The sequence below is a fragment of the Neofelis nebulosa genome, chromosome 2 (assembly GCF_028018385.1).
Source record: "Neofelis nebulosa isolate mNeoNeb1 chromosome 2, mNeoNeb1.pri, whole genome shotgun sequence".
Classification (NCBI taxonomy): Eukaryota; Metazoa; Chordata; class Mammalia; order Carnivora; family Felidae; genus Neofelis; species Neofelis nebulosa.
In genome coordinates, this window is record NC_080783.1 from 64,225,891 (window position 1) to 64,250,406 (window position 24,516).

The 24,516-nt window shown below is 37.6% G+C and overlaps 1 protein-coding gene and 1 long non-coding RNA gene across 3 annotated transcripts in view; both read right to left on the minus strand.

The window, feature by feature from the left end:
* CERS6 (ceramide synthase 6) overlaps positions 1-24,516 on the minus strand; it is a 328,468-nt gene that overhangs the window by 49,093 nt on the left and 254,859 nt on the right. For both annotated transcript variants that reach the window (XM_058714943.1, XM_058714935.1), the window contains exons 7-8: positions 9,815-9,943; positions 6,999-7,105 (exon numbers count right to left, since the gene is read on the minus strand). In XM_058714943.1, the coding sequence (XP_058570926.1) occupies positions 6,999-7,105; positions 9,815-9,943 (236 nt within the window). The remainder of the gene's footprint in view (positions 1-6,998; positions 7,106-9,814; positions 9,944-24,516) is intronic.
* Positions 15,194-21,576, minus strand: LOC131503492 (uncharacterized). The gene is made up of 2 exons (XR_009257450.1): positions 17,534-21,576; positions 15,194-17,289 (listed from the first exon to the last, which is right to left on the minus strand). It is a non-coding gene; the product is annotated as an uncharacterized LOC131503492 (long non-coding RNA).

Here is a 24,516-nt window from a genome sequence, read left to right on the forward strand (position 1 = left end):
ACCAGACTTCTAGAGACATCCAAAAGCTGTACACACGGAATACACCACTCCTTGCGCTACCTTTTTCACTCACCAGACTAATTGTTAATGGCCTAGCCCCGGAGTTGGCAAACTTTTTCTTCGAAGAAACAGCTGGTCAATTAATTTAGGATTAGCAGGCTATATACTCTGTCCCAACTACTCAAGCCATTGTAGCAGAAAGCAACCAAAGACAACATGTAACAGAGGAGCAAGTTTATGCTCCAATAAACCTTAATTTATACAAACAGGCAATGGGGCTGATTTGTCCTACAGGACATAGTTTTTTGATTCCTGGTCTAACCCTTCAATCTTGACATTATAAAACATTATTATGTTCACATGAAAAGAAGCAAAACATTCCAAACATATTATTTCCATCCATCTCTACCATACCTTTTGAAGGTATTCATTGATGCCAATACATGTAAGTCTTATTAAAAATATACCAAACAGCCACAATATCTAATAGCTGAGAGATTTCAGATTTCATCCTTTTTCTTTAAAATATATTTAACAAAGACCAACACTAAGGAAAATGTCAGAGAAAATCTGTCAACGGATTCTAGAAAAAAAAATACAACACACCCAGCTTCTCCATATTTGTGAACCCTGAGACTAATCTTATCAGATATTCAGAAAGGCATATAAGCCACACTACTTTGGTAAAGTATGTCTTTAAAAATAAATTAGAGGAGAAGATGATATTCCCATATGCATCTGGATGAATTTCAAATCTTATTATGGAAAATGGTAAAAGAATGATCTAAGCTTTTCTGTAACAGTTTTTTTTTTCTTTTTAATTGCAGAAACTTTCAGAGAGTACAAATCAGCAATAATTCTCTTACTTTGCAGGAGAGATGGGCAGAAAACAACTGATATGTCACATGCTTCGTCTGAATAACAGCAGACCACTGACAAACTCTAACTTTCCCATAGTCACTGGGTTAGCATTTAGTGGGACATGAATGGGGAAGTGGAGAGTCAACATTAGGCCACAGGAAGAGGTTTTGGCAATTGTGGTATGCCCATTCATAGCTGGATAATGATCTGTCAATCTGTGACTTGTAGGAAAGAACTAGCCTGACATATACTTGCATTTCATGAAATTCTGTGAGATTCTGTGAATGGTAATGGTCACTTCTGGTGGCTCAGGGCTAGTATGGTCACTTAGAATTTGAGAGAATAAGGCAACCTGCGGCACATCTGATATTATATGCTCACTGAGTACTGAAAACAGAAGTGACTGAAACAAGATATTCTGAATCTCATAATCGGAGAAAGAATTTGTAAAATTTTATTTCAAAAGTGCCTATGATTATGGTTTCTTAATCTAGATTAGTTGGAGGCTATAAAATGTAATAAAAATTTCTAGCCACTTGGCCATAATGGCAATTTCCATTTTTAATAATAATAGATTTTTAAAAATCCTTAATATTTAAAAAGTACTTTACAGTTACAGAACATCACTACAAGCAGTATGTCATTTGATCCTTAACATTTCCTGGTAAGGTAGATGGAATGATTACTATTATTCTTATTTTTCTGATGGAGACATAGATGCAGAGAAGTTATACACCCGGTCTTCAGACACACAGTGAGGGGGGAGAACCAGGACCAAAAGCAAGTAGTCTTTCTACAGACTACACTTCCCTGTCAGGATCTGTATAGATTTCCCTTGTTTGTTATTAGATTCTTATGGCTGGGAGATAACGATTCCTACTATACCTCTGGAGTCTTAGCTGGGTCAAATGATAGAGACAATCAATTACTCTTTATGTAACAACTACCAAAAATGCATCTTATCAACAGCTTTATGGCTTAATCTTTAAAGAAGATAGTATTGTACTGTAGGAAGAAACACCTGAAACTTAGTAAGTACTTGCTGAATTGAACTAATGTCAGGAGAACAGAATCCAGAAGAGACTGGGTAAATCATTGACTAAATGAATCGGTTTTCTCTGTGTAATAAAGGAGAGACTGCCCCTATCCATTTCACGATGATTTAAAAACTCAACTAAGAAAACAGATGTGTGATTTTTTTTAGAATGAAAGAGTACCTAATGCACTCAACAAATATTTAATGAGTAGCCATTGTGGGCAAGGCATTGTGATACATGCCACAATGACATTAAGCACAATCTACTCTGTGCCAGTTGAAACCACAGCTTCATAAAATATGGGAAACTGTTAGGAATTCTAGGGATTATACCAAACCGGAGTTTAGGAAAGACAGATACAGATAAATGAAAATGGTAACAGTTTACAATGATGGGCTTATTCTCAAAAATGATAAAATCATTGACTGTCCAACCACAACAAAAAGGCTAAAATACAAAGACTTCTGAGTGATGTAGTACTGTGAAACACATACCCAATTTTGAAGATTCGGTGTGCAACAAACGAATGAAAATACCAATAATTTTTAATATTGATTACATGTTAAAATGCTATCATTTTGGATATACTGAGTTAAATAAAATGTTACTTAAATAGATGTCACCTCTTCTTCTTACTTTTTTAATGTGGCTATTAGAAATTATAAAATTAATATGAAGCCTGAATTATAATTCTGTTGGACAATGCTGTTTTAGAAGAATGTATTGTGACCAAAAGCCAAGTCTGAGCTATATATGAATCTTAAAAGGCTAATCATGGTGGATGCTGTCTTGGTGAGATGAGACATGGACTGAAGACACAACAAAAGAATGAGCCCAGTGGCCATGTGGGTGGCTCAGTCAGTTTAGCGTCTGTTGATTTTGGCTCAGGTCATGATCTCACGGTTCGTGAGTTCAAGCCCTTGCATCAGGCTCCACATTGTCAGTGCGGATTCTCTCTCTCTCTCTGTCTCTCAGCCACTCTCCCCCATCTCTCTCTCAAAATAAATAAATAAAGTTAATTAAAAAGAAGAATGATCCCAGTGTTAAACTCACAAATTACAAAAATTCTGATGGCTGATGTGGGAACACATGTATGGTCAGGAGGAACCCGGAAGATTTTGCTGGTGATTCCAATGTAAATAGACTGAAAACTATGAGGAGGAGAGAGCACATGGAACAATTTTGTTTCTTCTTTCACGAAGCACAAGTACTTGAAGGAGAAAGACGTTAATAAAATGCTTGTTAGAACTGAAGTCCACTTTGCCTCCAGGTCCTTCCCTCTAGTAGCCAGTGACTGTTTCACACACACAGTCTATGTAGTATAATGCTCTATTTAGTTGTCAAAGCGCCTTAATACCTCAACCAAACTATTTAACACTGACAATCCAGTTATCTTACTTATTTCCAGAAAATGTTCAGAAGATAATTTATAATCCCTAGGCCTCCCAAATTATAAACCAGAATAATGAAGGGATCTATCAGGGTTTGACACCAAGTGCCCCAGGGCAGGTCCTGTGTCTGAATTCTCAGTACCCAGCCCCTTACTGGCTATATAGGAGGTACCCAATAAATATTCACAGAATACATTTAAAAAATGGTGGCATATTGGGAGCTAAAAGTCCACACCTAAACAATATGGAAAAGGAAAAGACTGGAAATTTTAGACTGATAAGCTCACTGTTGCAGATAGATAATCGAACAGATGGGGATGAGTACCTAGAAATGAAGAGCCAGAAGCAACAAAGGTCTCCTAAAATCAAGTCATGCCAGATGGGCCCCATATTCTTTTTTCACCCTGCCTCTACAAGTGCAGAGGATATCTCAAACAACAGAGTAAATTCTGACTTTCACAAGACCTTTGATAAAGTCTTTGATTACACCTTAGAAAAATGTGGGGAAATAGCAGGCATGATGACAGAGCAGTTATGAGACAACAGTAACAAGTAGAAAGATCATAAAGAAAGACTGGCAGTGGAGAGACTGAGGTCAACCCAGAGATTCTTCAGTAGTGCAGTGTACCAGGAGTACCTCTAGGTCAACTTTTTTCGTCGATGAGTTGGGAGAAGCATGAAAGGCATATGCTTAAGTAGCATAAAGGTGGAAGGGACAGGTATGGCAATGGATGTAGTTCAGAAGACCCTAATTGGGCTAGAATATTTGAAAACAGCATGATAAAAATGAATAGGTAAGAATGCAGTTTGTATAATTAGGTATACAAATAAATCATTACAGAAATAAAAATACATAAAAATAAATTCAGGACGAAGAAGATCTAGTCTGGCAGGAGCTCAGATGTTTATCAGATCACCAACAATACAATGTCAAAGATGCTTGCAGTTAATGCAATGGCAAGCTGCATTAAAGAAATGCAGTTTTTAAATTTTTTTTTAACATTTATTCATTTTTGAGAGACAGACAAAGACAAAGCATGAGCAAGGGAGGGGCAGAAAGAGAGGGAGATACAGAATCTGAAGCAGGCTCCAGGCTCTGAGCTGTCAGCACAGAGCCTGATGCGGGGCTTGAACCCATAAACCGTGAGATTATGACCTGAGCTGAAGTCGGATACTTAACTGACTGAGCCACCCAGGCACCCCAAGTAATGCAGTTCTAAATGAAACTTGTTTTTAGTTCTTTGTATTTTATAACAGGAAATCCACATCTGGAACATCATGACAAGAGGAATTCTCAGGAACAAACAAAGGCAAGCAAACAATAAGCAGGAATAATTGAAGGGATTAAAGATGCTTTCTGATGAAAAGAAAGCCTACAGATGATATGTCAGAGATCGTCACGTTCTTAAGAGTTTTCCATTCGAAGTGGCAGGTACACTTAGTCTGTTTCCAGAGGCACTTTTTTGAGGAGGGGAGGGAGTCACAGATCTCGTTGAGAATCTAATAAAGCCATGTACCCTCTCCTCCAGGAAAAAAATACACACACAAACATATTTTTTGTACTGTCTCAGGGGTTTCTAAACAGATTAAGAACCTCTAGCTTATAAATTTTAAAGACCCAGGTTTCTGTTTACGAACCCATTTCTACCTCAACCTTTGAAGGAATACTCCTAGATCAGGGAAACTAACAGAATTCCTATCCCAGGCAGAGGTGGCAGAAGATTCTGAGCCTGGTGACCTGTAGTCTCTCTCAATTCTAGGATTTCCTAATCTAAAAGGAACTTGTAAAATAATTTCGCAGTATTAAGGAAAATATTTAAAACACTATTGGTGATTGTCATGCATGTGGTAATTTTAAACACTAAAAATACTCATTACACTCTAGTAATTGGAAACAAAGGTCATCTAGGCACTAACGTAACTTATTAGATATATCTGAAAAGGATTTCATTCACTAGATGTACAACTACAATGGGAGCAGGTATACAAATTATTGCTTGTATTAGGAATAATAAAATACTTCTCTCCACAAGTTGCCTCTTGAAAAACTTGGCTGCATGCAGGGGCATGGTAGCAGAAGTCCTACAGCATTTGCAATAAAATTTCTTGCTTTGTATTTGATTGTAAGGATTTTTCTAAGCAGCTAGTCTATGGCATCGTCACAGGGCACACCTATTAGTTATTTTTTGGTAGCATGACATAATTTCTATATTTGGCAGTCTATGTTCTAGGCAACTCATTACCGTCTAAACCTACAGGGCTTTTTACACATTGGCTACAGGGAAGGAGAAGGGGTGCATCTCAATTTTAATTCTACCCTTCAAGGGATATAAGCAAATCAAAGTACTTGAGAGTGATGCTTATTTCTTTGTAACTCAATTCTCAGAAACCCTAGGTAAGAAAAACTTTCCATTATTCCCTTGAGAAGTATGTCCTGGATTTTGCCCAAATTACTTCTATTTAAATTCTTATCACCAGTTATGTCAATAATCTTGAGACAGCCCCAAACCTGAAGTAATTACAGATGCATTACATTCAACATTACATGTGTTTCCTACCTATAAGCACATAAAACTATATTGGGGTTCTATAAATGCTTTTTGCCAACACAAAATGTTGCTTTTTGAAATGATTTTCATAATAAATAAGTGTTCAAAAGAGCCTAGAGCCTCAAGGAGAGGGATGTGTGTGTGTGTGTGTGTGTGTGTGTGTGTGTGTGTGTAGTAATTTGTTTATGGAACTCCAGTGATAGACATACTCACTTCAAAGTCCCAAATTTATTATGGTTATTTTTCTATTTAGGCAAGTTATTACTGCAACCCCTAATTTCTCATTTTTTCCCCAATTTCCACTGCTTTAATTCTCCATGCAAATCAATTTCTCAAAATGGAAAAAATCTGCCATCAGTGGTAGATTTTATGTGTTATGGGGCTCATTTCTTTTCTAGTTCAAGTAATAGCCTTCTGGAAAAAAGATTAATGACACTGGACGTATTTTCTATAGAAAGGTTATCAAATTCCATCAAAGTCAGTCACAGCGTGTCCTTAGCTCTCAACAAAAGACATTCAGACATTAATAGGTCATAGGGAATTTCAGGGATTACTTTCAGGTTATACCTTCCATCTGTTTTAGCTATACGTACAGCAGATGAAGAGAATTACACAGGACATGGTACTCAAATTTTAATATGGAGCAGAACCATCAGGAAGGCTCATCCAAACACAGAATTCTAGGACCCAACTCCAAAGCTTGTGATTCTGTAGGTCTGGGGTGGGGCCCAGTAAGTTATACTGTTATCAAGTTCCCTGGTGATGCTGTTGCTACCAGTCCAGAAACAATACTTTGTAAACCCCTGGTACAGAGGATCTCTGATACATAACTGGTTGAAACACCAAGTTTCCTTTATGGATTCAAACTTTCATAGTTAAAGTTTGCTGAATCATACTCTAGACTGGACACCAAAATGGCAGACGGCTTTCTGTGGCCTCAGAACCTCTGTAAGCCATATCCCTCTCTAACTATCCTGCAGGAAGTATTAGTAAAGAGTACAACCCTCTTCTGGAAGAAGACATCGAGGCATTTCTTGAGTCCCTCCCCTACTTTTCTTTAAACCTCTCACTAAATATTTGGAATGAAATTCAAAAGCAAAATATTCATAAAGCTTATGTGGAAGGGGTGGCTCTAACGGAAAGAAGATTGGCATACTCACCAGAAAGGAAATATGCCCAGTCGTGCAGTGATAAAAACCATGGCAAACATAACAAACAGAAGATCACAACTTTTCTGAAACTTGGCATAATTTGCCATTTTGGCAGCCTATGAAAAGAAGGAATGTGATATATTAATTTAGTTAAACTGATAAATGAAAAGCTTCTTTCAATATGCATGAGTCTCCTATAAGATATAACTTACCAGATGCATTAAATTGCCTGCTACTTTGCAATGTCATGCATCATGCATCAGTATTTATAAATTACCCACAGGTTGAGTGAAATGCAGCATTAGCTAGAAGTAGAACTACTGACTGTCACAGATTTAATCAAACATTCAGCAACCTGAAAAATTCAATTATATGGTTGATCTCAGGGAAACAGAAAAATAAGAAAATTCTTGCATTATAGATGATATTAGCAAGCCAAAGACACCAACACAGGAATTTGTCATAACAGGTCAAAGTAGAAAGTACTAGGCAATCCTTGAAACCTCTAATGAGTTGCAAACACTAAGGCCACAGACTTTATACAGAATATATGGAGACTTTCTGCATTGCTTTCTTCTTTCTATTTAGAGTTATAGGTTTTCCTTAAACAGTAATAAGGAATATCTGGGAAGACAGTTTCTTGGCTTATTCTCATAAATTTAGAAATGAAGAACATGTCAAGATCATGTTATTTCAATGAATCCACTTAGGTATAATTTTCAAAGTTACATTAATGGGTCATTTTCTAGATGAAAGTCACTAATGTTCCAAGTGTCCACGAGAATTACTCTAACAATTTATGTCAGTAATTTAATGAACACTTTTTATATTATAAGTTAAGGAAGAAATTACATCCCTTTTCCTACCATCTACTTTTTACAGATGATTCTAGTAACAGGTGACGCTGAAAACATAATTTTGCTTGATCACCTCTTTCTACATTTTCACCTAGAATTTGCACGCTCCCACACACAGGGTTATAAACTGAAGATGTCTTGCTCAATTCATAACATTATTTCTACTTCTTAGAAAGTTAAATTAGCTGAGTCAACCTTGAAAGGATTGTTGACAGCATCCACAGAAGGTAAAATTTGGTAGCTTCAAGTAAAACACAGAACTATGAGAGAAATGGATTCCTAAGAAAAAAATACCTATTAACTGAGCAGAAGCCAGGATTATGAACTTTTAATTTCATGAGTACTTTGGGTGTGACACCATGATTTATAGTAAGAAAGAAAAAAATCATCTTCTGACTCCTTCTGCCTAGGTAAACCATTTTTCTCTTACATTCTTCACCAGTATTCAATCAAAAGGCATCAAACATGCAATTTTCTGAAATGTCGAGGTCATACATCCCACTTCAAAGAGTTGATGGTTGACATATCTCATTATTTGGATAGTCTCAACCATTACTGTATAATGTGAAGAAAATCCACATGATGAAGAATATTTGCTTTCAAGCCATATGACTGACATTTCTGGGTTATTTTCTTTTCTGGATAAAAGTGGTAGACAAAGATTCAACCAGCCATTTCCATAGACATTAAAGTTGGCAAACTGTACAGGGTTGGTTTCAAAACTGTAGATTGCTGCATAAATCTCCACTTTCAAGCATACTGAGGATTTAGCCAAATGGTAACTGATTTTCAGATTGCTCTTATACAATTACATTTCTCCTTTAAAAAATATGCTAAATAGAGCCTAGCTCAAATCACTTAAAAATCACAGTGCCACACTATCATCTGACATATTTAGCCCATTAGGGCAGTGTTTCTGTTTCATAGCCTTATAGGGAACAGAATTTTTCATAAAGTGCTATATATATTTCAAGCCTTGACTAATTGTCTTTACAGCAGATTCAATTTTATCATATGGAATTTTTGCTTATACTGTAATAGTAGATCATTATTTGAGGGCACTTCTCTATTCACAGTGACAGTATTACTTCAAAGGGGCAGAACTGTGGGCCAAGAAGAATAAAAACTCAGCATATAGATTCTAAGACCCATTTCTACATGAAATTTATACTTTGGTAAGTTTATCTTTCACCAGTTCCATAAACTTCTTAGCATAAATTTAAAATATTTTATTTAATTATATATCTCTATTGGGTGTGTCTCTTCATAGGGCCATGATTAAGAGTAAATACCACATCAAAATTTTCCGTGGGATTTTATCTTTTGAAATATGCTAGAAGCATTTTTCTTTTACTTCTTCTTGGTGTTTTGTTTTGTTTTTTTGCTACTTAAATGATCCTAAGTAATAATGGTTTAGAAAGTTAATAAAAATACAACCAGTATTTCCTCAGATACTCTTTATACTTATATATAGAGAGAACATAGTTTTTATATTTAATTTGCAAATCATATACACTTCTCACTGTAAAAATACTAGGATAACATGTATATTGTGAACAAAAACTATGATCATTAAATAATTTCATCAGGATGTACAACTACCATTAATAACTGAATTGAGTTATCTACACTTCCCATATACATCAGTGTGGAACTTTACAACACCAGAAACAAAACCTATTCAAATAATGATTTTCTGACTGTAAAACATCCATTTTCTTAAGTGTGGAATAGTGAAGGTTTTCATTGTTTTAGTAATAAAGAATCCTATGATGATCAACATTCTTAGTACAAAAATTTATATACTAAAGTCTCACTTTAACAATTTCCAAAAGAAACACTCGGCAGCTTCAAATCAATCATATACTATCTTCCCCCAACACTGTCTAGCATACTATAGAAGTGATGGTCTTGGGGATTTCCTGAATTCTGGATTTGGAACTCTTAAAGATGAAAGAAAATGTTTACCTCTAGAAGAGCATCAGATGAATCGTGAAGACAGAGGATCAGGGTCCCTACTCGGGCCATATTGTTGACATATGAAAAGGAAATCAAGAAAATAGCTACAATGTGATGCAGGATCATGATGCCAAAGTCCTTGGGGAAGGAAAAAACACAGCCATGTTAGGTCTTAGAGTACTGCAATATTTCCATCCATCTGTTCAACCATTCAACAGACACTTACTGAGGTTCTTACTGGACCTAGCACTGGGGATCCTAAGATAAATAAGATATATTTCCTACCCTCTGGGAGTTCACCACAGAGTGGCAGACACACACCAGGGACCAGTGACTCTCAAGAATGTGATAAATGCCAAGGCTAAGGCCAGATCATAAAGAGTGTTTTGTACTAAACCAAGGAATTTGAAGCTATGGGAGAAATTACCTCAGGATTTCAAGCAAAGAAAGGCATTACTTGGATTTGTACTTGAGTAAAATCTTTTGGGCAGCCGTGCAGGTCCAACTGAACCACTTCTCTGACTTCTGTGGCTGGGGATTTTGCATCCTTCTCCTGGAATCTGTCCACTGGTACGTTAAAATAAGAATCCTAATATGTGGCTTTTCTGATGAATCCTACAAAATCAAGCTCTAAATCTTAACCACTACTGGTCCACAGTCATTAGGAACAAAAATGGCAATAGTAATGGTAAATTGGCTATCCTTATTGTGGTCAACTTCAATGGAGCTGCTTGTTGGCCCATATGAAAAGATCATCTCTCTCTGACATAGATTTATCTTCTAACCATCTGGACATGGTTTGCTGTGATGTGGGATTTCTGTTGCTTGGAAATACAGTCTCTCATTTACTAATATTTTTACTCTTGTTTATAAATCTCTCTCTCCCAAAGTATACTTGAACTTCTCTGGGATTTTAAATGCCAAGATTGGCCCTAATGGTTATCTACTTGAAGCCTTGGAAAAATACACTATTCATGTAGTGACAAATAAATTAGCCAAAAATGAAAGGCATATTATGAAACTGAGAAAGAGAGAGAGCAAGTATGTGCATATATACACTGCTTTATTCAGCAGCTATTGATGTCATATAGTTTCATATTTGAAAGGTCAACTGTGGTGACTTTTAAATGGTTTTAAAACATTTAAACAATGGCCTTTGTTTAGATCTTGAAAGTAACTAATATTAATCCATAAGTAATGAAATATTGCTATTAGGTCCTGTGCCATTTATTTCATTGTGTAGTTCCTATATTGAAAACAAATTCAATTATTTGATTTTAATATATATAACGTGAACCTACAAAGCTATGGATATTTATACTATTTAAATTCCTGTGATGCAGAACACTTAAAAATATTTTTTTATGTTTTATAAAATCAAGCTTTAAATGGCAATGATGAAAAGTTAAATATGTGTGTGTGTGTGTGTGTGTGTGTGTGTGTGTGTGTGTATGTGTTAAACTCACAGTGTTTAAACTGTTCTGTATATACTCTGGTGACTATATCCAAAGGCTACTTTTCTGCCTTGGCAAGTGCCACTATGTATGGTTATTGATAACCATACATATTGATTTATTACCAGGATAAACAATGTTTTCATGTCCTAAATAAGCTCAGATCATTTTAAAAAGGAATTGCAACTATTTCTCTTACTTTCAGTTAACCTAGTCTCCAGATTAACCATATTACGTTGACTGTGGATACCACTGTTGGAAAAATTATCCGTCTTGCATTAGTCAATCCTAACTGCCCACAGCAGAACCACAGAACCAAATCTTGCACACTCTTGACCTACCACTATGCTCCTTCCTTCAGAACCACATTCCCCATTTAGTTCTCAGCTCACTGGCAGAGAGAAATAATGATCATGTTACTTAATGAGTTTCATGAGTGAGATTATATACAGACTCAACTTACTAGTTTTACCTACTTCTGATTTTCTGATGTTCTTGTGGGATCTAGGATTTTCCTAAATCATTAAAGTTGGACAATACCCAAATGCCTTAGGCTTACAATGAAAATTGTTCTGATAATGTTTTCCACTGGAAGATGACATCTTTTCTCTCCAGGCTGTTATCAAAAATGTATTAGGTTCCATTACCTGGAGTATAGTGTTCTACCAGACAGTAACTACTTTGAAACAATGCATCAAGTGGAACTAACCTATCAACTGATATTTTAAACTTTCTCAAACATAATTACATGAAAACATATAGCACTTAATCCAATAGTTGAGTGGGTTTATATTTGCCCAAGCTCAATACACAGATTTAAAGTCTAACCAGCTGAGCGCCTAACCAGAACATTTTCCACATTTGTTATTGTTCAGCCCTGAATGACTGCTCTGGATTTACTGAAAGAAAACAGAAGTTTTCTCTATTTAGTTTAAAAATGAATAAATATAAGCTAATTAAAACACTTATGGATGATTAGGACCATTTTATAATTAAATTTCCTAATTTGTATCTGATATAACTGTTGGTAAACAACACAAAGCTCTTGGCAATATAGCAAGCATCCCCTAAAAACAAGAGCCTTGTTTTTGAGGCAAAGTTTGCTTTGTGAAAATGATTTCAGCATATAAATCCCCTGGTCCTGGAAAATACTTATTACTGAGAGACTCAGAGTTATGCCCATGGCAAAAGACCAATTTTCATTATACAGTCATATCTGTATGAATATGAAAAAAGCATGAATAATGAGTTAATTGTCTTTTACATTCCTGCTTCAGAAAGCATTATACAAAATACCTTCAAATAAAAGCCATGCAAATCATTATTTTATGTGTTACATCTCCTTACCTTGATATCTTTCTTTTTACAGGTATTGAATCTGGTCCAAATAATAGTTTTATACATAAATTGTCAACTTGGACATTATCAATGGAGGGTAGGAAACCTCATCCTCATGTTTGTTATTGCTGAAAATGACTTGTGTGTACACACAGGCATAGCTGCAGGAATCTTACTATTTTCGGTTGAGAATGTTTTCCTGCATTCTTGGTAGCAGCAATTAGGTAGAAAGACTGTGATTTCTTCTTGGCCCTCAGACTAAGGACTGATTCCAAAGACCTGATTCAAAACAGACTGCTTCACTGGTGTTCCCAACCTCCTGCTGTTCTGCCATATTGTTTCTGGATATCTTCACAGCCAAGATCAAGGGCTCCTTCCATGTTTCCTGCCTAATACAGACCCTGACCTCAGCCCTCATTCCAGTGGCTGTTCCCTGTTAATTATCAGAGAAAGAAATGAAAATCGGATGTGGCCTTGACTCAGAGTCCATTAGAATGAATCTATAATGAAAGAATTCAAGGAAGACCCATCCATTTTAATAGCAGAAACTGGTAAGACAATGGTGTTTTTTTCCTTATTACATACTGAATGGCATTTGGAGAACCTAGAACAGCCTCTTAATCTGATCTGTGTTGCTTCCACAACAGAAATTCCAGCTACTTGGGCTCCATCTCCAACCGTTAGAATGAGAAATGGCATCCTTAATTCAGTTCTCCAAGAGGAATTTATACAAAATAAATATTAGTGACGAAAGGCCAGAGGGATCACCCTTCTCATTAAAACTAAGTCTGATGTTCTATACGATGGAACTCCCTTGCCAATGATCAGGATGCACAGAGTCTTGCAAATAATGCTCTGTCTCCAGGAGGCACCAGAAATTCATCTTGATATGCAAGTTTTTATGAAAGCAAAATTAACTCATTTCTCATTAGGAAAAAAACCCCACAAACAACAAGAAGCTTGTTCCTTAAATTCCCATTTCCTGGATAAAGTATTAATAATTCCTTGTAGTTTCTTTTGGGAATAATCTTTGCAACAAATAAAGCAAACCACTGGTGAACCTTCTGAAAAAAGGAATAAGGAGGCCAAGATTTTTTTTTTAACGTTTATTTATTTTTGAGACAGAGAGAGACAGAGCATGAACAGGGGAGGGGCAGAGAGAGAGGGAGACACAGAATCTGAAACGGGCTCCAGGCTCTGAGCTGTCAGCACAGAGCCCGACGCGGGGCTCGAACCCACAGACCGTGAGATCATGACCTGAGCCGAAGTCAGACGCTCAACCAACTGAGCCACCCAGGCGCCCCAAGGAGGCCAAGATTTTAAGTGATAGCTGATTTAGATGTGCATGAATAGTGAAGAATATGAAATATTTCTAAAGTGTAAGGCAAAGAAAACTCTTCCCTCTCAGATGCAAATGACATGTATTAGCTATCCTGAATTTAACAAATAAAATAAACAAATATAATAAACTTTAATTGAATGAATATAAATCAGATAATTAGCACCAGGTTACCCATTTAACAGATTTTCAAATTCTCTAAGGAACAGAAGGACAACATCATAATTTAAGACTGATTTCGGTGCATGGCAACTGCAACCATCGTTGAAATCTCTCATGTCTATTTGTTTTGTTTTGGCTTTTAAACAGTTTTTTTTTTTTAATTTGAACCTTCAGGGTACATAGAAATTTGTGTGACTTTTGACAGAATAACATGTCATTTTTAATAGAGATCAATAACAAACTGTCTTCCTATCTCTTCACTTGGGAGTTTGCAACCTGACGGTGAAAGTCAGCAAGTTGGGGAGAAGCACGGCTGGGCAGGAAGTAGACTTGTGGCAGGTAACCTGGCAACGTGCAGGGCAGAGTGGCCAGTCAGGCTCCAGTCCTGCTGCAGCACAAACATACAGATGGCAGTGGGGGAGAATTTCAGAGAAAACTTACATATAGCAAGAATAATCATAGGTAAATACTTTTTCTGTTGCGGTAATACAAAAATATCATAGGTTCTCAATCTTTGGCTATAGCTAAAGTCCTGAGGGACAGCATGAGTATATTAAAAAAAAAAACTCTTGAAAAAAGAAACAAGAGACTAAGAAACTGTCTAGGTCTTGAGATGATGACGGAAATAAAAGTATATTCATGGTGATCAACAGAAATGAGTTGATTCTGATTTGCCCCATATTAGGCAATCTGAAAACAATTATACCTTTCTCTTACCCATGCGTGATGTGAAAAGTTCACACAATGTATTTAAATGTCAACCTTTGGGTATCTGCAATCTCCCTCAATTTATTTGGGTATTTTATTTTTAACTGGCCTTGAATTTTGGTGTACTATAAAGAGAACTGGTTAAATGTGCCATTTAAAGAGAGATATTTTAAATAACAAGCCTCTTCAAAAACTGTAATGTGAATTCACTTTCACTCTCATGGGTAGCCTAGGCATGCTAGGGTAAATATTCACAGGAGAATTTGGGAAGGGATAAAAATTTGTGATTGATTTGAGAAATATTTGTTCAATTATAAAGTAGAGTAGTTCTAGCAGAAATTATTCAATTATCTCTTCTCTAAAACTCAATCCATGAATAAAACTTCATTTACACCAAATCAAGTTTATTTCAACACTTTTTTTTTCAATAGATTAGATTTTTCCACCTTTGTACTAAATGTATACAGACTCAGGTCTTTGAGGAAGTTAACTGTCATATACAAACATCATTCTAAAAACAGTAAATGCCAAGAAACTGATTAAAGACTGAATTTACTACTGTTATTATCAAAATGTTTAAAAAATATGTACTGATATGATTTAAATATCTCTATTAGCCATACTCAAATCTCATATCCTCACTATTTGGTCAATATGTACACCTAGGTTACTCTACCTTAGAGCAGAGAAAGGCACACTATAGCCCCCAAGCCAAATCTGGCTCCCCATTTACTTTTGTAAATAAAGAGAACACTGTCGCATTCATTTGTTTAACCATTGTCTATGGCAGAGTTCTTCCTAATGTGGCAGAGTTGAATACTTGCAACAGAGACTATGTGGCCTGCAAGTTTAAAATATTTACTATCTGGCCCTTCACAGAAAAGTCTGATGACCCCTGTCTTAGAGCCGCATCTAAGAACATATTATGGGATACTTAAATCATGTTATCTGAGATGTGACAATTGCATAGTATTATGTCCAACTTTCTGAGATAAAGAATGTACAAGAGATTTAATTTTTACTTGTTCTGAAGAAGTCATAAAATATTACTCTTAAAATTCAGATCAACTATCAAAAAAGTTTTGCAGGTATCTATTAAAATTCTCATATTTGAAAATCACGAAGTTTCTTTACCGGCTTTCAAAACAAAAGCTGTCTGGAGGCAATATTACTTTCCCTACTGTTAGATGTGCCTTTACTTTATAGCTTCTAGGAACATATACAAAATGAAGTAAAGAACCGCTGGATAAGCAGTGTTTACCCAATCTTTCTCCTGTGTAACATTTACGGTACCATTTCAAGATCAAGAACTCATAATCTTGTCTCCTATGTGTTATTTAGTTAATATTTAATCTTTAATTGATTTTATTACTGTGGAGAAGGATACAATAAAATTTTATTTGCACAACAGAAAATAGTAAGATAGTGCCACTAATTCCCTTCCAGTGTGCCTGGTCAGAGCACAGAACTTAATTTGCAACTCCCTGGAGTCCTCCTTCAAGTTTTCCTTTCCTTTCTTCATCAAGAGCACACTCTTGAAATACATTATGCTTTCAAACGATGTAGATATTTTTCTTAATTATACATGCATTTATTTTTCTCATTGAACTTTGGGTCCTCAGAAATTTTCATCACTACCAGTAGTGTCAAATTACAAGTGCCTGGAGTTGGAGGCCTTAATATATGCGTTCTGGGCTCCATTTAAATTACACTTGGCCTAGTCACACTAACTAGTTTTTAATGCTAGAAGGGTCACTTCTGAGACACTTTAAATATAACAGTTTTAAGTGGTGCACAGGTTTACAGACTTTATTCTCTCCCCCTCTCCTCTCCCTCCCCTCCCCCCAATATCCTTGAGGATGAAAGCAAATGGCAGCACTTAATGATATCAAGTAAACCCATTTAGGTTGAAAACATCCAGAATGATCAGTAGGGGGCAGACTGTGCTCAAGTAAAATCAGAAACATCCCAGGACTCAAAAGCCATCATCTTCATATTTACTGCCAAAGCCCTTGAGGCCCAAAATGACAACAGGCAATCAAGGACTCAATTTTGTGCTTTAGATGAAGATGAAACATGTCTCCTTCAGATCAACCAAGTTGAGACGATGCTGTAAGTTGTCAGAAGGGGTTCAGAGGAACTCTTACTGTTTTCATCAGCCTTATCTCTTGTCCTCTAACTCCTCGTTCTTTAGCTGCCTGAGCTCCCCACTCCTCTTCACAAGCAGCCAGAACTCTACCTGCAGAACTCACCTGTCATGCTTCTTCTGGGCCCCATGCAGGCCTCTAGCCATGTGGGTTTTTTTTTTTCTGGTTGGAATGCTGGTAGTTTCTCTTTTCTCCAAGCCCCACTCTACTTCGACTACGTGGTGAAGTCCTACCTACCTTCCAATCTGCCTACTAATTTTCAAGCCCCAAAGGCTCTGATGCTGTCATTTAGTCACATAAAGCAAGTACTATTAGAACTGAATTTTGGAGGGGCGCCTGGGTGGCGCAGTCGGTTAAGCGTCCGACTTCAGCCAGGTCACGATCTCGCGGTCCGTGAGTTCGAGCCCCGCGTCAGGCTCTGGGCTGATGGCTCGGAGCCTGGAGCCTGCTTCCGATTCTGTGTCTCCCTCTCTCTCTGCCCCTCCCCCGTTCATGCTATGTCTCTCTCTGTCCCAAAAATAAATAAAAAACGTTGAAAAAAAAATTAAAAAAAAAAAAGAACTGAATTTTGGAAAGAAACTGAGGCACAGAGATGTTATACAATTATTCCAAAGTCACACAGTAAGAATGGGCTTGAGACCACATCTGAATTCAGTTGTGTGTGACCCCAGAGCCCAGGCTCCTAACTATGCAGCAGGCTGCTTCTCAGAAACAAACATGTGAGAAAAGATGGCTGTGAGGAAGGACCCTGTAGAGAGAGGACACTTCTGGAAACATATATGAGAGACTAACAAGGGGAACACGGTCCATATCTGGAAGGCAGGGAGAGAAGGGGGACCAAGAGCAAAGGTGCAGGGTTAGCCATGAGTGGAAAGGGTGTCCCTTCTTAGGAAGCCAGAAGGAAGGATGTGAGAGTGGATCCATTTGTACTTATGGGGGCAGAAACAGAGGGGATTAATGGAGTTGGGGAGAGAGTTAGAGCTATGATAAACCAGAGTGGGTGTGTTTCCAAGACTCCTGGGGTGACTTGAGAGAAACTCCCCAGAGGAAACTGAATGACTGAACCAGCCAAACGAAAGTGGAACCTTTCAAGTACTGATGTCACCTCCTGCAAGACGGTGGGACTCCACAGACCCCAGACTTAAAGCCCCAGAGCCCTAGACCAGCAGCACTATGTCATGGCATGTGGGTCTCTGCAATGGGGCAATGCTGAGACTCTTTGCACCGCACTGGAAGAAGAGGTTCCTGGCTGGCACCCTCCTGCACTGTGGACTGCAGGATGTGTGCTGCCACCCTGCCTCAGGTCTGTCTATGGCCCAGCAGTCTGACTGTGACATCTAAAGACGCTTGAGAGCTCTCCCCTGGCAGGGCACTTAGGTGTCTGACTGCCAGATTAAGCCACTTGTTAAGGCAGCCTTTGAATAAAATCTGATAAAATTGCCCCAGAAGACACATTTCTCTTCCAGACAACACTGTTCCATTGTTTTCCCACCAGCCTACACACAGCACTGGGTTGAAATGTTCTGCTCACAGGTGGTAGCTTATTAAAATGAGCTGCCTCTTCTACCCTTCTTATATTCTGAAGACATAGTATTGAGAAAGCAACAGAACCAAGGCCTAAGAGTCAGGAATATCTGCCTCAGAACTCTGGAGGCAGGATATTCCTACTCCAATCACAAGTGGACACACAAAAGAGCAACTCTGCACCTCTGGGCAAGAAGCCATAAAGTGGCCTGCCTGCCTGTGTCTAGCGCACAGGTGACACAGAGAGAACACCACATCACGTTCCATCTCTCTCAGGATGGGCATGTGTCATTGTTGTGATCTGAGCTTTGCAAACAAAGGACAAGGACACATCAATACAAGCTGAGGCACTACCTTGGAATCGTATCTCTACAAAATCCTTAAAAATAATCTCCACCAGCAGTTCTTAAACGTTCTTGTCTCAGACCACTTTTGTATTTTTAAAAATCATTGAGGACACCAAAAAGTGTTTCTTGATGTGGGTTATATCTATTAGTATCCACATTAGATGTTAAAACTGAGAAATACAAAACATAGGTAAAACACATTTATTAAATAAAGTCTATTACATGTTAATTAACAAATATTTTTATGAAAAATAACTACATTTTCTAAAACTAAAAAAAATAGTGAGGAGCTGTGTTTTACATTATTTGTAATGTAATGGCTGTGTTTTACATTATTTCAAATCTCTTTGACGTCTGGCTTAAGATAAGACAGGAGCGTTGGATTCTCTTTAACTGCATAAACATTCAATCTGTTGTCCTAAGCTATTTTGGTTGAAGTATAACAAGTGCTTAACGGTTGGAAAGGGACAAGTATCTTAATAGTCTTTTCAGACAGTTATGAATATTCTTTGATATCGTACCAAAATTTGGCAAGTGGGATATTCTCAAAGGTTAGGTGCAATGTTGAGTCTAAAACCATATCAATGCCCCTTTCATATTCTTTTACAGTGAAGTCCTTTGGTCTGTCTTGACCTTTGAATGAATCTTTTACTCATGCATGCCACTGCAGCTCATGCATTAGTCATTTGGAAAATACTGGTTCCCTGAGTTAATATTTAAAAAAAATCACTTTTATTAATATCACTACCAATCTCATTAGAGAAGTCTTTATGGATTGAGATGCTATCAAGCTCTCGCTGGTGGACACAAGTCTTCCAAAAATCTACCTTTGCATGAGAACTTCAGTTTTATCATTGACAACAAACATTGTCATTTTTTTTTCTTGAAACAACTTGACAAAGTCACTTTTGCGTTTTCCAAAAAAATGATTCCCAAACACGTAAGTTGGAATAACCACAGTCGGTTAGTCATTCTTCCAAGTAAAAATGAGATCTATGGGAGAAGAAAGCAGGTAGTTCAGCTTCCAACAGAAAGCACTACGTGCACATGATCTTCCTGGGGACACTATTGTACACTGTTAAGCTGCACAAGTTCTTTACGCCTACTTCCTACTTCATCACACAAGACATTTTTAAGTGTGTACCCAAGAAGAGAGATTTAATAAAATTAACACTCTTCAGTGCTTCATCAAGAACATTCTTAACTGAAACTGGCAACTTTTCTTCCTGTAAGCATGTGGCAGTGAAGAACCCAATTACTAGTACAGTTTGGGGCCACTGCCTGCAACTTTGGCCACTATTACTCCTGGACTATGAGTACAATTTCAACGCAGTCAGAGGAGCAGATGACATCTTAGTATAGGATGAAAACAGTTTTGACCTCGCAGACCTCCTGAAAGGATCTCCATGGGTCCGCAGACTATACTTTGAGAACTGCTGATCTAGAAAATACCTCAGTCCCAAAGTGACTCAAGTCAGTTTTGCTCACAGCCTACCAGTCACCTGGCCCCATCCAACCACAAGAGGGGGCATGGCTGAGAAGGAATGAGTGCCTGGGGGTAGAGCGGTGGCAATATTTGGTGAACCAAGTTAATTACTATAGTAATAGCTAACATTTATTGAGGATTTACTATGTGCTAGGCACTGCTCAAAGAACATGTATTACTTTTTTATGCACATAATACCCTTGTGACTTAGGTTATATGAACTCCATTCTTTGGATCAGGAAAGCAAGGCACAGTAAGTTGGTCAAGGTCATACCAGTGGTGCTGAGAAGGTAGATGGATTCCAGAGCCCATGCTTTTAACTTCTAAGGCAAATACTCATAACTATTCCCTAGTCTAGAAGAAAATGAGAAAAATAATAACTTTTTCATAAAGATACATTTAAAGATCTGTCCTTTATTACAAGGTGTCCTTTCTCCTTTAAAATATTAAAACTTCCTTTATGAATTGAGGGTGGTAAATAGCAGGTGTTCTTTAAATTTCCTTACTAAACAAAGTAAAAAATTGGCAACTTTAAGTCAGTTCCCCTTCCTAATTATTTTTGCTAACTTTAATTGACCGAAAATACAACAATTTGTGACCATTAGTTTTGGAGGTTTTTGTTTGTTGGCTGGTTTTAGCACTATATATTGATTCAGCCAAATTTTGATCATTATGTGCTAGGTGATGTTCTAAGCTCTATTCATCAAGCACTACACAAGTTTCATGGATATTATTTCATTAAATTCCATGCCATCCTGCTTCCTTATAAAGGAGATGCATTTTCTTCACTCTAAAACTAACTGAAGCAGGAAAAATCTGGAGCATGGCAAGCCCCTAAAAGGCAGCTAAAGCATTCGTAGCAACAGGTACCAGTTAGTCTCTACAGAAGTTACCAGACAGAAAACACAAGCCCGTCAAGAAGTTTCTTGCTAAACTTAATCATCACACTTCTCTCTGTTAGGATCTTTTACAAGATGTAGTTTTTCTCTCAGGTTAAAGACCAAAAGAGCAACAAGCTGATTTCACCAGCTGGGCCCTGGAACTTGGCCATGGATGATTTCCTACAAAGGACTCCGAACACAAGTAGGGCTTATTGGCTAAGGGCCCAGGCCTTCAAGCCAAACAGCAGTTTAGTTAAAAGGGACATAGGGCTTAGACACAGGCAATCTGTTCTGAGCTCCAACACATTTATTAGTTTCCCTTGGAAATTCTGGATGTGCAGGAGAAATACACATTGTGAACAGGTGCTAAAAACAGAATTTTAATAAAAATTAAGCCTGGAGGGGCGCCTGGGTGGCTCAGCCGGTTAAGCGGCCGACTTCGGCTCAGGTCATGATCTCGCGGTCCGTGAGTTCGAGCCCCGCCTCGGGCTCTGTGCTGACAGCTCAGAGCCTGGAGCCTGCTTCGGATTCTGTGTCTCCCTCTCTCTGACCCTCCCCTGTTCATGCTCTGTCTCTCTCTGTCTCAAAAATAAATAAACGTTAAAAAAATTTAAAAAAAGAAAAAAAAAATTAAGCCTTGAGACATAAAAGATGTTTCAAAAAATGTTGAATACTGAGAATACACCTGTTGTTTTAATAAGATACCTTAACAATTTTGTGCTTACAGCAGAAGGAAGGAAAAGAGGAAGGACAGACAAATGGAGGGAAGAAAGAAGAAAAAAGTAAGATAAAATCCTCAAAATACCTTGGAGGCACATAATAGGGTATTTAAATTACAAGTCCGTTATACCAAATGACTACATCTGGGCTGTCCCTTCCCTCTGGGAAGGTTAATAATAATAACTCTCATCACTGACCAAATAAGTACCAACTCTGGAAATGATCAAGACAGTGTCAATGTGCTCTGTCACCACAGGGATGAGAGGTTCTCCTCTCGTTTTTAAACACCAGTTTCTATTTGGAAACAGCAACTGAAAGAAAAAAAGCTGGCAATACTAGAATACTTCTGGAAAAAAGAGTTTATGAACATAAAAGCCATTTTAGAAAGACTCAGAAACTCATTAAGTCACACACACACAAAATGATTTCTAAACTTCACTTCAGCTACTTATTGTAACAGTTTGAGGCATGCATTCGGATTCAATGTTTATAAATCTGGGTCCTTATTTGAAGCAGCCATTCAAGCTCATTGTCATTTAACAGGGAAATGAAAGAAAACATTCTTTATAACCTTTCTATCAATAACCCTATGAAAAGCCTTCCATACTGTGTTGTCAATGAGTGTCTTCAAACATCTCTATTTCATAATTAGAAGGCTGTTTTTAGAGGGTTTAGTTAAATAGTTGCAACATACAAGGTAGGGAATGCAGTTGGTCACCAGGACATTTGATTAATCCTCGCTGATGGATGGAACAGCAGATCCTCAGAGTAGTGGAGCAGTGGAGAGGGAACCGCCAAGGACCCGCAGTGACAGTCAACAACACACAAAGGAAAAGAGCAAGGGCTACAATTCACTAGTAAGAGAAGGCAACAGAGAAAAAGGCCTTCCTCAGAAAGTTAAAAATAGAACTACCCTATGACCCAGCAATAGCAGTACTAGGAATTTACCCAAGAGATACAGGAATGCTGATGCATTGAGGCACATGTACCCCAATGTTTATAGCAGCGCTTTCAACAATAGCCAAATTATGGAAACAGCCTAAATGTCCATCAACTGATGAATGGATAAAGATGTGGTTTATACATACAATGGAATACTCCTTGGCAACGAGAAAGAATGAAATTACGCCATATGCAGCAACGTGGGTAGAACGGGAAGGTATTATGCTGAGTGAAATAAGTCAGTCAGAGAAGGGCAGATAATCATATGTTTTCACTCATATGTGGATCTTGAGAAACTTACCAGAAGTCCATGGGGGGAGGGAAGGGGAAAAAATAGTCACAAACAGAGAAGGAGGGAGGCAAACCACAAGAGACTCTTAAATACAGAGAACAAACTGAGGGTGGATGGGGGAGGTGGGGGAGAGGTGACGGGCATTGAGAGAGGTGGGGGGAGGGTGATGGGCACTGAGGAGGGCACTTGTTGGGATGAGGACTGGGTGTTGTATGTAAGCCAAATTGACAATAAATTATATGAAAGAAAGAGAAGGAAGGAAGGAAGGAAGGAAGGAAGGAAGGAAGGAAGGAAGGAAGGAAAGAAAGAAAGAAAGAAAGAAAGAAAGAAAGAAAGAAAGAAAGAAAGAAAGAAAGAAAGAAAGAAAGAAAGTAAAAAAGGCCTTCCTCATTAAAATCTGTGCTGAGTAATACACAGGTCTGGCAGTGGCTAAATTCCCATTTTGTTCAAGAAGAAGAATAAACCAACTGCACCAGGAACATACAAAAGTACTCTGGCCAGCTGAAGAAGGGAGAGGTGCCAGATGTCTAAGACAAGCTACTGGTGTTGACTAAGAAAAAATGTACACTTAACTGCTAAACGTTGGCAACATGTGTAAGGTTGAGATCAATTCCATGAACCTCTTCGTAAAATTGCCCTTTTTATACATAGGTGGTTTCTACACTGATGCAAGGTATACTAAATCCATACAAAATGATACACTTCAACCACTGAAAATCAACCACTTATGATATTAGAAATGGTCATTTGACTTAACGAAGACTCTATGAGTCCTCTTAACTCACTGAAAACACACATTAAATGAATGTTGAGAAAGTTCAAGCAAATGGAAGAAGTTTGGTGACCGTTGGTACAACAATGACTCACTAGCAATGTCTTGGCTCCTGGGAGCCAAGTACAGTTATAGTCTTGATTTTACTAATCTCTTTGACTCTAGATGACACACGTAATTCTCATTAAGCAAAGAGAAACCAATAAAATGGCAAAGAGCTGCAAAAGGCTCACTACTTCTAATTCAAGAGCATGGCAAGGCAAGATAATACAAGAATTGCATGTGTGTTTAATCTAAGAGTGAATCACAGAACTTTGCTGGGTAAACTTGGGCTCTAATTCATTCCCACATAGCACAACCTTGAAAAATTTACATAAACTCACTGTATATCAATTTGCCCAGCTACAAAATGGGAAAATATTCAAACTTCTTTTTTTTATATACTAGCTTTTTCTGTAACTAATCTGGAAAAAAATGCTCCTCAAAAGAAAATAAAACACATGTTTTTCAGCATGAAAAAGAAAGGAAATTCTGACGCATGCTACAACATGGATGATCCTGAGGGCGTTATGCTAAGTGAAATAAGTCAGTCACAAAAT